Genomic DNA, 10,958 nt, shown 5'->3' with positions numbered 1-10,958 from the left:
CTCCAATCTTTTTCCTCACCTACCCATAAACCAAAATGGCACCTTTCGTTATTCTTCTTCTGCTATTCTCCTCTCTGATTCATGGGCATGCTCAAATTGAACCAAAAAACGAAGCTTTCATATCCCTTCTGGTGACCCAAAACGGCCTTGATTTCGTGAAGGGATTGCTGGTGAAAAAGGCGATTTCTTCAATAATCTCACTCCGGTTGCGGGATATTGAGAAAGGAGCAAATTTTCCAGTTGTTGGTAATGTGTATATGTCACTTTCCAACATCACAATATACGAAATCGATGTTGCTTCATCAATTGTGAAGCCAGGGGAAGCAGGGGTTTCAATTGTGGCTTCTGGGGTTACTTGTAATTTGAGCATGAATTGGTATTACTCTTACAGCACTTGGCTTGTTCCTGTGAGGATTTCTGATAGAGGTAGAGCAGAAGTTCAGGTATTGAAGCGATTCTTTGTTTTTAGTTCATATAATGGTGTTTTGAGATTTTTGAACTTAGAACCTGTTTTTTGTATGATAACTGTTAAGTAGCAATGTATGCTGTTAATAGAAATTGATTCTGTATTTCATATAATGGTGATTTGAATGTTTAAAACCTGTTTTTTTGTATGCTCACTGTTAAGCACTTTTGTGTTGTTAATTGGAGCATTTCCTTTTATGGACAAGAGTTAGATTGTTTAGTTAACTTTGTTATTTTCTTTGAAATTGGAAGAGTTGTTGCTGCAAATTGGATGCCTTTGTAGCTTTCCTTTTTTAGTTTGCTTTGTGATGTAAAGAATGCTGTGTTCTTTTCTGTTGTGATACCTGGTATTGTCGTTTTACAATTTTTTGGTAAGTAGATTCCTTGCATTAGTAAATTATTCAAAGAAAAGATATTTAGGTATAAATGGGCTTAACATACATATACAATCTATGATACGGCACTATGATGTCATTTGATTCATGTAGCCCACCTTAATTAGTGGGATAAGACTTGGTTATTGTAATTGACTAGATGTTTGCAGTAAACCACCCTATATCAGTGACTATTGTCATGTATCATAAGCTCCATATGATCCCTATTTTTTATTTCTTACTAGTATGTGTATTTATCTCTCAGTTTTCTTCTTTGCAAGTCACAACTACTATAGAAAAGGGAATTTAATCAATTCTATTGCTTGAAAAGGTTGAAGGCATGCAAGTTGGCCTTACGCTTGGTTTGGAGAATCAAGAAGGATCTTTGAAGCTGAAACTTGAGGACTGTGGTTCTTATGTTAAAGATATTTCAATAAAATTGGATGGAGGTGCATCCTGGCTTTATCAAGGGTATTGAACTATCCGTATTTGACTATCTCAGGGTTCATATTTCCTCCTTCCTTGTTGCTGGGTGTTGTGTTTCTTTGCTTTATAGAACTTGTGTTAGAAGCCAATAAAGCTTCTTCCTTTTTTCAGTGTAGTTGGTCTTGTCTATGCATACCTTATGATTGTAATTTTCCCGTTTTACTAACAGGATAGTTGATGCTTTTGAAGAGGAAATCGGGTCAGCAGTAGAAAATGCAATTACGAAGAAACTTAAAGAAGGGATTTCACAACTGGACTTGTATTTGGGAAGTCTTCCAAAGGAGGTTCCAGTTGATGATCATGCATCTTTGAATGTAACTTTTGTTAATAATGTCTTATTAAGCAATTCATCCATCGGATTTGAAACTAATGGGTTATTCATAGAAAGAAATAATTCTGTCCATATTCCTAAGTTATGCCATAAGAAATCAGAATTCCCAGTTTCCTGTGCATATTCTTCAAAAATGCTAGGCATAAACATGGATGAGGCTGTCTTTAACTCCGCATCAGGATTGTATTATGATGTAAGTATGGATGTTTTAGCTCGTCTTTAATCATAGATTTATTAAATACTACTTTTGCATTTGGGTTAATGTCAATTGAGAAATTGTTTTCGGGTTCAGGCAAAATTTATGCACTGGATAGTGGACAAGATACCAGATCAATCTCTATTGAACACTGCAGGATGGAGATTTATTGTTCCCCAACTATACAGGAAATACCCAAATCATGACATGAACTTGAATATATCTTTATCTTCTCCTCCGGTTGTGGAGATATCAAAGCAGAAAGCAGGTGCCAACGTGTTTGCAGACCTAACAATTGATGTTTTGGAAGAACATGAAGTAATACCAGTGGCATGCATCTCATTGGTATAATCTTCAATGTTCAATTTGCTATATTTATTGGGTCTATCTGTTGTTATGGGTTTGGGAATTAGTACTACAGAGAAATTGGGCGTTGCACCTAATTGCAGAAGTTGGTAGTAGAATCTCACCATATATGGTTTCAGATCATATATAGAGAGTTCCAATTAAGAGAGTAGAATAGATGAAGTGTAGTCTATAGCTAGAGGTCAAGGAGTTCTCACCTTTTAGGACCTGTTTGGTTTTGTTTTATTTCCTATTTTTATTTTTTGTGTTTTCTGCTTTCAAGTTTTTGTGAAAAAAGAATGTGAAAACAAGAAATACAGCCGAAAACCAAACAGGTCATTATAATGTTCAATAGTCTCATTAGCCACTAGGTCAGGCTTGTACTTATTGTGCCACTAATTATTATAGGATAAATATTGGGCTTTGCATCACATAACACACAATGTCATCAGAATATAGATAATTCGGAATCTAACTTGTAATGTATATACAGCTTAGCACCTTGCTATGAATTGTCCTTTCTTGTTTGTGGTTGTAATTTTGATCCTTTATTGCTCCATCTCATCGCGTTTGCACAGGTGATTAGAGCCTCAGGCTTGGTAAAAGTCAACGGAAACAACCTCATAGGTGCCGTGAAATTGGATGACTTTTCAATGTCATTGAAATGGAGCACCATTGGCAATCTGAGGATGTACCTTGTTCAGGTGCTTTTGTATTCTGTTTTCTACAAGTGCATAACAATTCAAAATCTCATTTTTATTGATTCAAGTTTATGTTATCCTTTTTTTTCCCAATGCAGCCAGTTGTGTGGACTCTCATTGAAACTGTGTTCTTGCCATATGCAAATTTACATCTCAGCAAAGGGTTCCCTTTACCCATCATTCATGGCTTCACCTTACAAGAAGCAGAGATAATATTGTCAGATTCAAGAATCACGGTTTGCAGCGACGTGTCGTTTTCCGATTCGAACAAGCTTCTCTTCAAATTCATTCACTAGAGATAGTGTTTGTTGATGCATGTAAATAGCTCGGTTTAGAAATCTGAATTGTTATCTGCTTGTACAATTTTCATTCATTTGTTAGGATAGTCAACAGTGCAACTCTCAATAGAAAAAGAAAAGGGGAAAAATTAAACATTGATACATATGTACTTACACCATAAATTTTTATGTACAATGAAGGTTATATTCGTGATGTACATTGTTTTCCATACATATATTTCATATGTCATGAGTCAATAAAGAAGTTATTATATATTTGGATATAAATATACATATTATTTATTTATTTTTAATGTGTATTTTGTATTTTACCATGTATTTAATATAAGCAGTTGATTTGATAAATAATTTTCAGTGTACACGTAATATGATTAATTATGTAATTGCCTAAAATCTGAATATTTTGAGACATCAAGATTTAGTTGTTATTTTTTTTACTGTAGATTAAATTCACAAAAGACTGATTTTAAGAGTCATTTTTAGTCACAAATGAAAATGATGTGATAATAATTTTATAAATAAAGTTAAAATAAACCAAATCACATCATAACAACTCACATGCTACAAATTAAATTAAATTCAAGTAACAAATAAAATAAACAAACTATTAAAAACGTTGAATTAAATTCAAGTAACAACTAAAATAACTAAGGATGACAATTAGAAGCACAAACTATTAAAACCGTTGAATTAAATTCAAGTAACAACTAAAATAACTAAGGACGACAATTAGAAGCGTAAATTCGTGGTTCTATCTACATAGTTAAAATTCTCCTAATTGATCACATAAAAATTGAATTAAATTCAAGTAACAACTAAAATAACTAAACTATTAAAATAACTAAACTAAAATAACTAAATTCAAGTTGATCACATAGTCGGACGAGGATGACAATGACAATGTCGGAGAAGGATCACTTGGGAATTGAAGGCCTTCATAGTGATCCAGGATCTCTTCCTCAAGAAAAATAGGGACGATATAATTAACAATTTCACTGTAGGAAATGGTGCAGAAACCTTCATCCCCCACCTTGTGCCCAAACTATTCTAAAATATCTAATTCCCATTAGCATCATATCCAATTAATGTTATGGCATGAGGACCATCACGTACATACGGTATTTCTACCCTTCGCGCATAGAAGTCCACGTTTATCCAAATAGCCGCAAACACTGCTCCACATTCCCGGATGTATTATTTGACTTCTTCAATTCCTTCATCAGTGACACCGGGTAAATCACGGACAGCTTGGATTTTAAACCGTTTGGACCACAGTCTCCTATGGACTCATCGTCCATCTTGAGTCAACTTTCTAGCTTTAACGCCTTCTCGCATCACGTACCTAGCCACAAAGTGAATCTTATAGGTTTTAACCCCATTCCTGATATTAAATCTTGAACATTAAGTTCAAGGAGATCTCTGTCTTCATCATTTGAGGCTTCCAGCCTAATTTTGCTCTCGCAGGATATTCTAAAGGCATAGGCAGTGCAAGTCTCTGTTTCAAAATAAATTAGAATAATAAGATTTTAATTAAAAAAATTATGAAATAATTAATAAAAAAATAAATAATTAAAGTTATCTTTCTTCCCTTGATTCTCTACATTAGGAAGGATCTTTACTCCTCTAGCACCATTCGTTCTTTTCTTCCAATGAAACATTCTTCCAAAGGTTGAGCCAATGCAACCATATCTTTGTAGAAGAATAGGAGAATGAAGAGAAAAAGAAATGTACAAATGAAGAGGAGACTCTGCAGCCGTGTCTTGTAGAAAATGAAATGTGAGAACACTTCATGTATTATGCACTCTGCTAATGGGGAGGGAGAGAATGCTTTATGTACTATGCACTTTACTAATGGGGAGGGAGGAAAGTGGTTACGACACATCTTTTTTTCATTTCATTTCCATCCTCGTTATTTTCTCATATCTCAATTAGCTTTAACTTAAAATTTTATTTGTACAAGAAATTTATATACTAGCAACTTTTTAATTCAAATATTAATTTTATCGATGAAAATAGTGTGTATGTGTTTCAAAAACATTAAAATAACGTAGATGTAGTGAAACAAATTAAATAAATCGTATCTCAAATAGATAGATGGAAAGGAAATTGAGTTCTCCTAATTGACCACATAAAAGTTGAATTAATTTAAAGTAACAACTAAAATAATTTAACTATTAGAAGGGTACGCGCGGTTCTGTCTACATAGTCAGAGTTCTCCTAATCATCTGAGTTCACCGACAAAGATCATGATGACGATGTCGTAGTCGGAGGTGGAGAAGGATCACTTGGTAATTGAAGGCCTAGGGAATGGTGTAGAAAGCTTCATCCCCCACCTTGTGCCGAAGTTATTTTGAACTATCCAATTCCCATTAGCATCATATCCAATTAATGGTATGGCATGAGGACCATCAGGTCGAATGCATTTGTCACATACTGTTACTTAGATTATTTCTTTATCAATAATAGGCTTATCATTGTAATTTTTTTTAGTGAGAGTACATAAAGAGTACATAGTATATTAAGGTGTAATAATTCAACAAATATTTTTTAAGGATAATTTTTTATTCTCTTCAACAATGAAAAAAACTTATTTCTCTCCCTCTCTTAATTCCTTCTAATTCATTAAACCATCAACATCACAGCTTGAACAGCTTTGTTACCTAGATTATTTCTTTATCAATAATAGACTTACTATTGTAATTATTTTTTTAATAAAAGTACATAAAGAGTACATAGTATATAAGGTGTAATAATGCTAACATGTTATCGATGAAAATAGTCTGTATATGTTTCAAAAACATTAAAATAACGTAAATGTAGTGAAATAAATTAAATAAATAGTATCTCGTATAAATAGATGGAAAAGAAATTGGGTTCTCCTAATTGACCAAATAAAAGTTGAATTAAATTCAAGTAATAACTAACATAACTAAACTATTAGAATGATACGCGCAATTCTGTCTAAATAGTCAGAATTCTCCTAATCATCTGAGCTCACCACGAAGATGACGATGACGATGTCATAATCGGAGGTGGAGAAGGATCACTTCGGAATTGAAAGCCTTCATAGTGATCCAGGATCTCTTCCTCAAGAAAAACAGGAACGATATAATTAACAATCTCACTATAAGGAATGGTGCAGAAACCTTCATCCCTCCACCTTGTGCGGAAGCTATTCTGAAATATCCAATTCCCATTAGCATCATATCCAATTAATGCTATGGCATGAGGACCATCAGGTCGAATTCTTTTGTCACAAGAGGATTTTTTTGTTACCTATATTATTTCTTTATCAATAATAGGCTTACTATTGCAATTATTTTATAATGAGAGTACATAAAGAATACATAGTATATAAGGTGTAATAATTCAATAAATATTTGTCTAGTCTCATTCATTTTATGCCCAATTCTTTTCAAGGATCAACTTGCTAATTTTCTTATCAAAATTCTGCCACCGGATCCTTTTCTTGTAAATATTTCTAAGCTAGGATTGTTAGATTTACACAATTCTAACTTGTGGGAGGGTGTTACCTAGAAAATTTCTCTGTCAATAACAGGCTTACGATTGTAATTATTTTTTAGTGAGAATACATAAAGAGTACATAGTTAACACGTACATACGACATTTTCACCCTTCGCGAATAGAAGTCCCCGTTTATGAAGAGGAGACTCTGCAACCGTATTTTATAGAAAATGAAATGTGGGAATGCTTCATGTACTATGCACTCTGCCAATGGAGAGCGTGAGAAGTGGTTATGACACATCTTTTTTTCCATTTCATTTCCACCCTTATTATTTTTTCATATCTCAATTAGCTTTAACTTAGAATTTTATTTGTACAAGAAATTTATATACTAGCTACTTTTTAATTCAAATATTAATTTTATCGATGAAAATAGTGTGCAATTGTGCATATGTTTCAAAAACATTAAAATAACGTAGATGTAGTGAAACAGATTAAATAAATTGTATCTCGTATAGATAGATGGGAAGGAAATTGGGTTCTCCTAATCGACCACATAAAAGTTGATAAAAAAATAATTTAGGTAACATGTTGAATTATTACACCTTATATACTATTTTCTCTTTATGTACTCTCACTAAAAAAATAATTACAACGGTAAATCTATTATTGATAAAAAAATAAACTAGGTAACAAAGCTGTTCAAGTTGAGATGTTGATGGTTTGATGAACTAAAATGAAATGAATTATTACACCTTATATACTATGTAGTATTTATTCTTTATGTACTCTCACTAAAAAAAATTACAATGATAAGCCTATTACTAATAAAGAAATAATCTAAGTAATAGTACGTGATAAAAGCATTCGACCTGATGGTCCTCATGCCATAGCATTAATTGGATATGATGCTAATGGAAATTGGATATTTCAGAATAGCTTCAGCACAAGGTTGGGGAATGAAGGTTTCTGCACCATTCCCTACAGTTTAAATTGTTAATTATATCGTCCCTGTTTTTCTTGAGGAAGAGATTCTAGATCATTATGAAGGCCTTCAATTTCCAAGTGATTATTCTCCACTTCCGAATACGACATCGTCATCGTCATCCTCGTCAGTGAGCTCAGATGATTAGGAGAATTCTGGCTATGTAGACAAAACCGTGCATACCTTTCTAATAGTTTAGTTATTTTAGTTGCTACTTGAATTTAATTCAACTTTTATGTAGTCAATTAGGAGAACCCAATTTCCTTTTCATCTATCTATACCAAATACGATTTATTTAATTTGTTTAACTACATCTAGGTTATTTTAATGTTTTTGAAACTAGGGGTGCACAAGACCCGGTCCGGCCCGAAGATCTGGACCGGATCTGATGACTTCGGGGCTAATTTGGCCCGGCTTCGTTATGATCCGGTCAAACCCGAAGTTTCAATAGATGGCCCCGGTTATTTATTAAATCGAGTTCGCGCCAAGCCTCGGGTCACCCGGTCCCGGCCCGTTGGACCCGTGTAGTTGTTTGTTACTTAATATTTTGTTGTTATTGGTTGATATGACACTATAAATTATTATTATTATGTTAATCTTGTGTTAGTTGTTAACTTTGTTTTAATTGTCTTTTGAACTTTAAATGTTTAATGTGTAATTGATATAATTATTATTATGAAATTTTAAATTATTGTTGTTAAATTCTAAATTATTATTACGTGAATGTTACAATGTTATAGAATAATTATTTTTCAAAATTTAGAGGTTCAAAAGATGTAGAATCTAACTTTTTGTGATGTCGTGATAAAGTTGATCAAGACCCGGACTTTACTCGGTCTAAATCCGGCTTAAGTGTGGCCCGAAAGTAACATGATTTCATCGGGTCTCGGGTCGGATAAGGGTCTCATAAATAGACCCGATCATTATTTAGGATCGAATTCGGGTCACGACGAACCCGACTTCACCCGGCCCCATGTGCACCCCTATTTGAAACATATACACAAAATAATTTTTAGAAAAAAGTCTTTAATTTTGCTTTGCTCCACTTTTTGGCAGGATGTAACCCTTATATAATCATGACCTACTATCTTTTGCACCTTACCTAAATGCATACACTAGAGTAACAACTGAACAAGCCATGAGGCGCAGCATTAACCCAACCTTTCTTGAAAGAAAATTCAATTTTAATCCTAAGTTGCCTTAAATACTATATAATAGTCCGCAAATTGACATGTATTTGCATTTTTTTTCCTTTTTTGTATTGATGGGCCATAATTTTCGTTTGCTGCGAAAGAAAACAGACCAAAATATGAATAATTTATTATAGAGTACGATAAAATCTTTGTTTTATTTCTACTTAAATTTTGTAATTACAAAATATGCAAAATAATGATGACAATGTTAATACAATAATACATTATTGTTCATATAAATAAATAAAAAATAAATTACACATAAAATAAAATAAAAAATTTCTAATCCTAAAAGTTCACCGTTTTTATATTAACATATTATCTCATAAATTCTTCGAATATAAAGAATTATAACAAAGCATGTAAGTAAATATATAATTATTTTTGAATCAACATAATAAATCTCATATAATAAAAACTATAAATTTAATAGTGACTAATATTTTATTTTCTCACATTATGTTTTATAGAGTTATTTGTATATAAAAAAATGTATGTGTTTTTTTTTATACCCGCATACTTGTTTGTACACAAGCTAACACAATTTAATTTTAAAAAAGAAGCGAAATTATTTTTTTAGTTCTGAGGTTTGAACTAATATTTTTAAAATTAATGATATATTTTTTCTCTTTAACTCCTTTTACTTCCAATAGGAATAAGCCTCTAGTTGATTCTCCAAAAATACAAAATTATTTTACTTCTATCATTTAAGAAAAAAAAACAACTAAAAAATAAAATAAGTATATTTTTTAAAAAAGTACTTTTGTTCCAAAAGTACAAATAAATTATCCCATTCATTGAGTTTTAATTTGTTGTAAAATCAAATATAGTATTATTATTCATATAAAATGTCAAACAATGAAAAATAAGTAACAAGTTCTTAGTTAAGAGTTACTTCTTTTAAAATTTAGAAAATTTGAAGTTGATAATAATGTTGTCCATTTATTAGACACCCAAAAAAATGTTGTCCATTTATTAATTTTCAATCTAATTAATATTAAAATAATTTATAATATTGTATATTTATTTATTTATTTTAGAAAAACCATAGTCATGACTTCATCTTGTGTTTTATTCATATAAAACTTATGATGATTTTATCATTTGTTAAAATGGTTATTTAGAAATTTGTGTTTTATTCAATAAAGTGAGATGCGTAAAAGTCAAAATTTTGGAAATAAAATTTTTTATTCAATTATTTTTAACTATTATTTTATTAGTTCAAGATTAAATTGAATGGAAATAATTTTATTATGATAAAGACTGTATAAAATTATAAATAAATATACAAAAATATAGTTATATTCTAATATAAAGTTTAAAAATACACAAATTAAAAATATAAAATTTACTAAAATTCATAATCTCTTGTAGTTACAACACGAGTCTAATACAACAAGTACTTCTTGATTAATACATTGTTCATACTACCATAACTAAAAACAAATCATAATTAAATCTAATTATAATAATCAATGGTAATTTTTTTACTGGATATTAATTTAAGAGATTGATACTTTATTATTTAAAAGATTAAATTGAATTAATTTTTAATTTTTGGTTCGACCGATTCAGCCTAACGTTTGTAACTATGATACCAACTTGTTTTTTTTTTAGTTTTAAGTGAAAAGTTTTATTATTTATTATTTTATTAAAAAAATATTACAAATTTATTATATATGTATTATTTTTTGATTTTGCTACCATTCTAATTTCACAGGTTATATTAGCGTATTCTTTCCTTAATGTTACTAGTTACTACTAGCACAGTCCTAGGGAAAATGGCAAATAATTTTTAGAAAAAAATCCTAAAAAAATAACGGTTAGAATTCATGTGAAAAGGCAAACTCCGGTACGTTTGTTGTATTGCGTCACTTACTGATAAACTAGGACGAGCCACTCTCCTTGTTTCTCCTGCTAATGAGTGTACGTCCTGGATTGGTTTGAAATTAAAAGCATATTTTACTGGTTTAAATTTGTTTTTTTCCAAGCTCCTTGCCGCTGATAGGGTCGGAGGATGGAAGTTCGAACGGCGGAGGTGAACCTTGCAGATCTTCGATGGCCGCGGAAATTGATCTGCGAAGGGAGAAAGAAGACAGGACATAGCCGTTTCCAAGT

The 10,958-nt window shown here is 31.4% G+C and overlaps 1 protein-coding gene across 1 annotated transcript in view; it reads left to right on the top strand.

Moving 5' to 3' along the window:
- LOC107496880 (putative BPI/LBP family protein At1g04970) overlaps positions 1 to 3,450 on the top strand; it is a gene marked incomplete in the record, with an annotated part of 3,721 nt that extends 271 nt beyond the window's left edge. Inside the window, 6 exon segments of the mRNA XM_052252321.1 lie at positions 1 to 443; positions 1,171 to 1,310; positions 1,495 to 1,849; positions 1,949 to 2,197; positions 2,776 to 2,901; positions 2,997 to 3,450. Of these exon segments, the coding sequence (XP_052108281.1) occupies positions 36 to 443; positions 1,171 to 1,310; positions 1,495 to 1,849; positions 1,949 to 2,197; positions 2,776 to 2,901; positions 2,997 to 3,194 (1,476 nt within the window).
- Positions 3,451 to 10,958: the final 7,508 nt, after the last annotated feature.

This window comes from Arachis duranensis, chromosome 7 (assembly GCF_000817695.3).
Source record: "Arachis duranensis cultivar V14167 chromosome 7, aradu.V14167.gnm2.J7QH, whole genome shotgun sequence".
NCBI classification, from domain to species: domain Eukaryota; kingdom Viridiplantae; phylum Streptophyta; class Magnoliopsida; order Fabales; family Fabaceae; genus Arachis; species Arachis duranensis.
The sequence above is the reverse complement of the archived record's forward strand: the minus strand, read 5'-3'. Positions and strand labels throughout refer to the sequence as shown.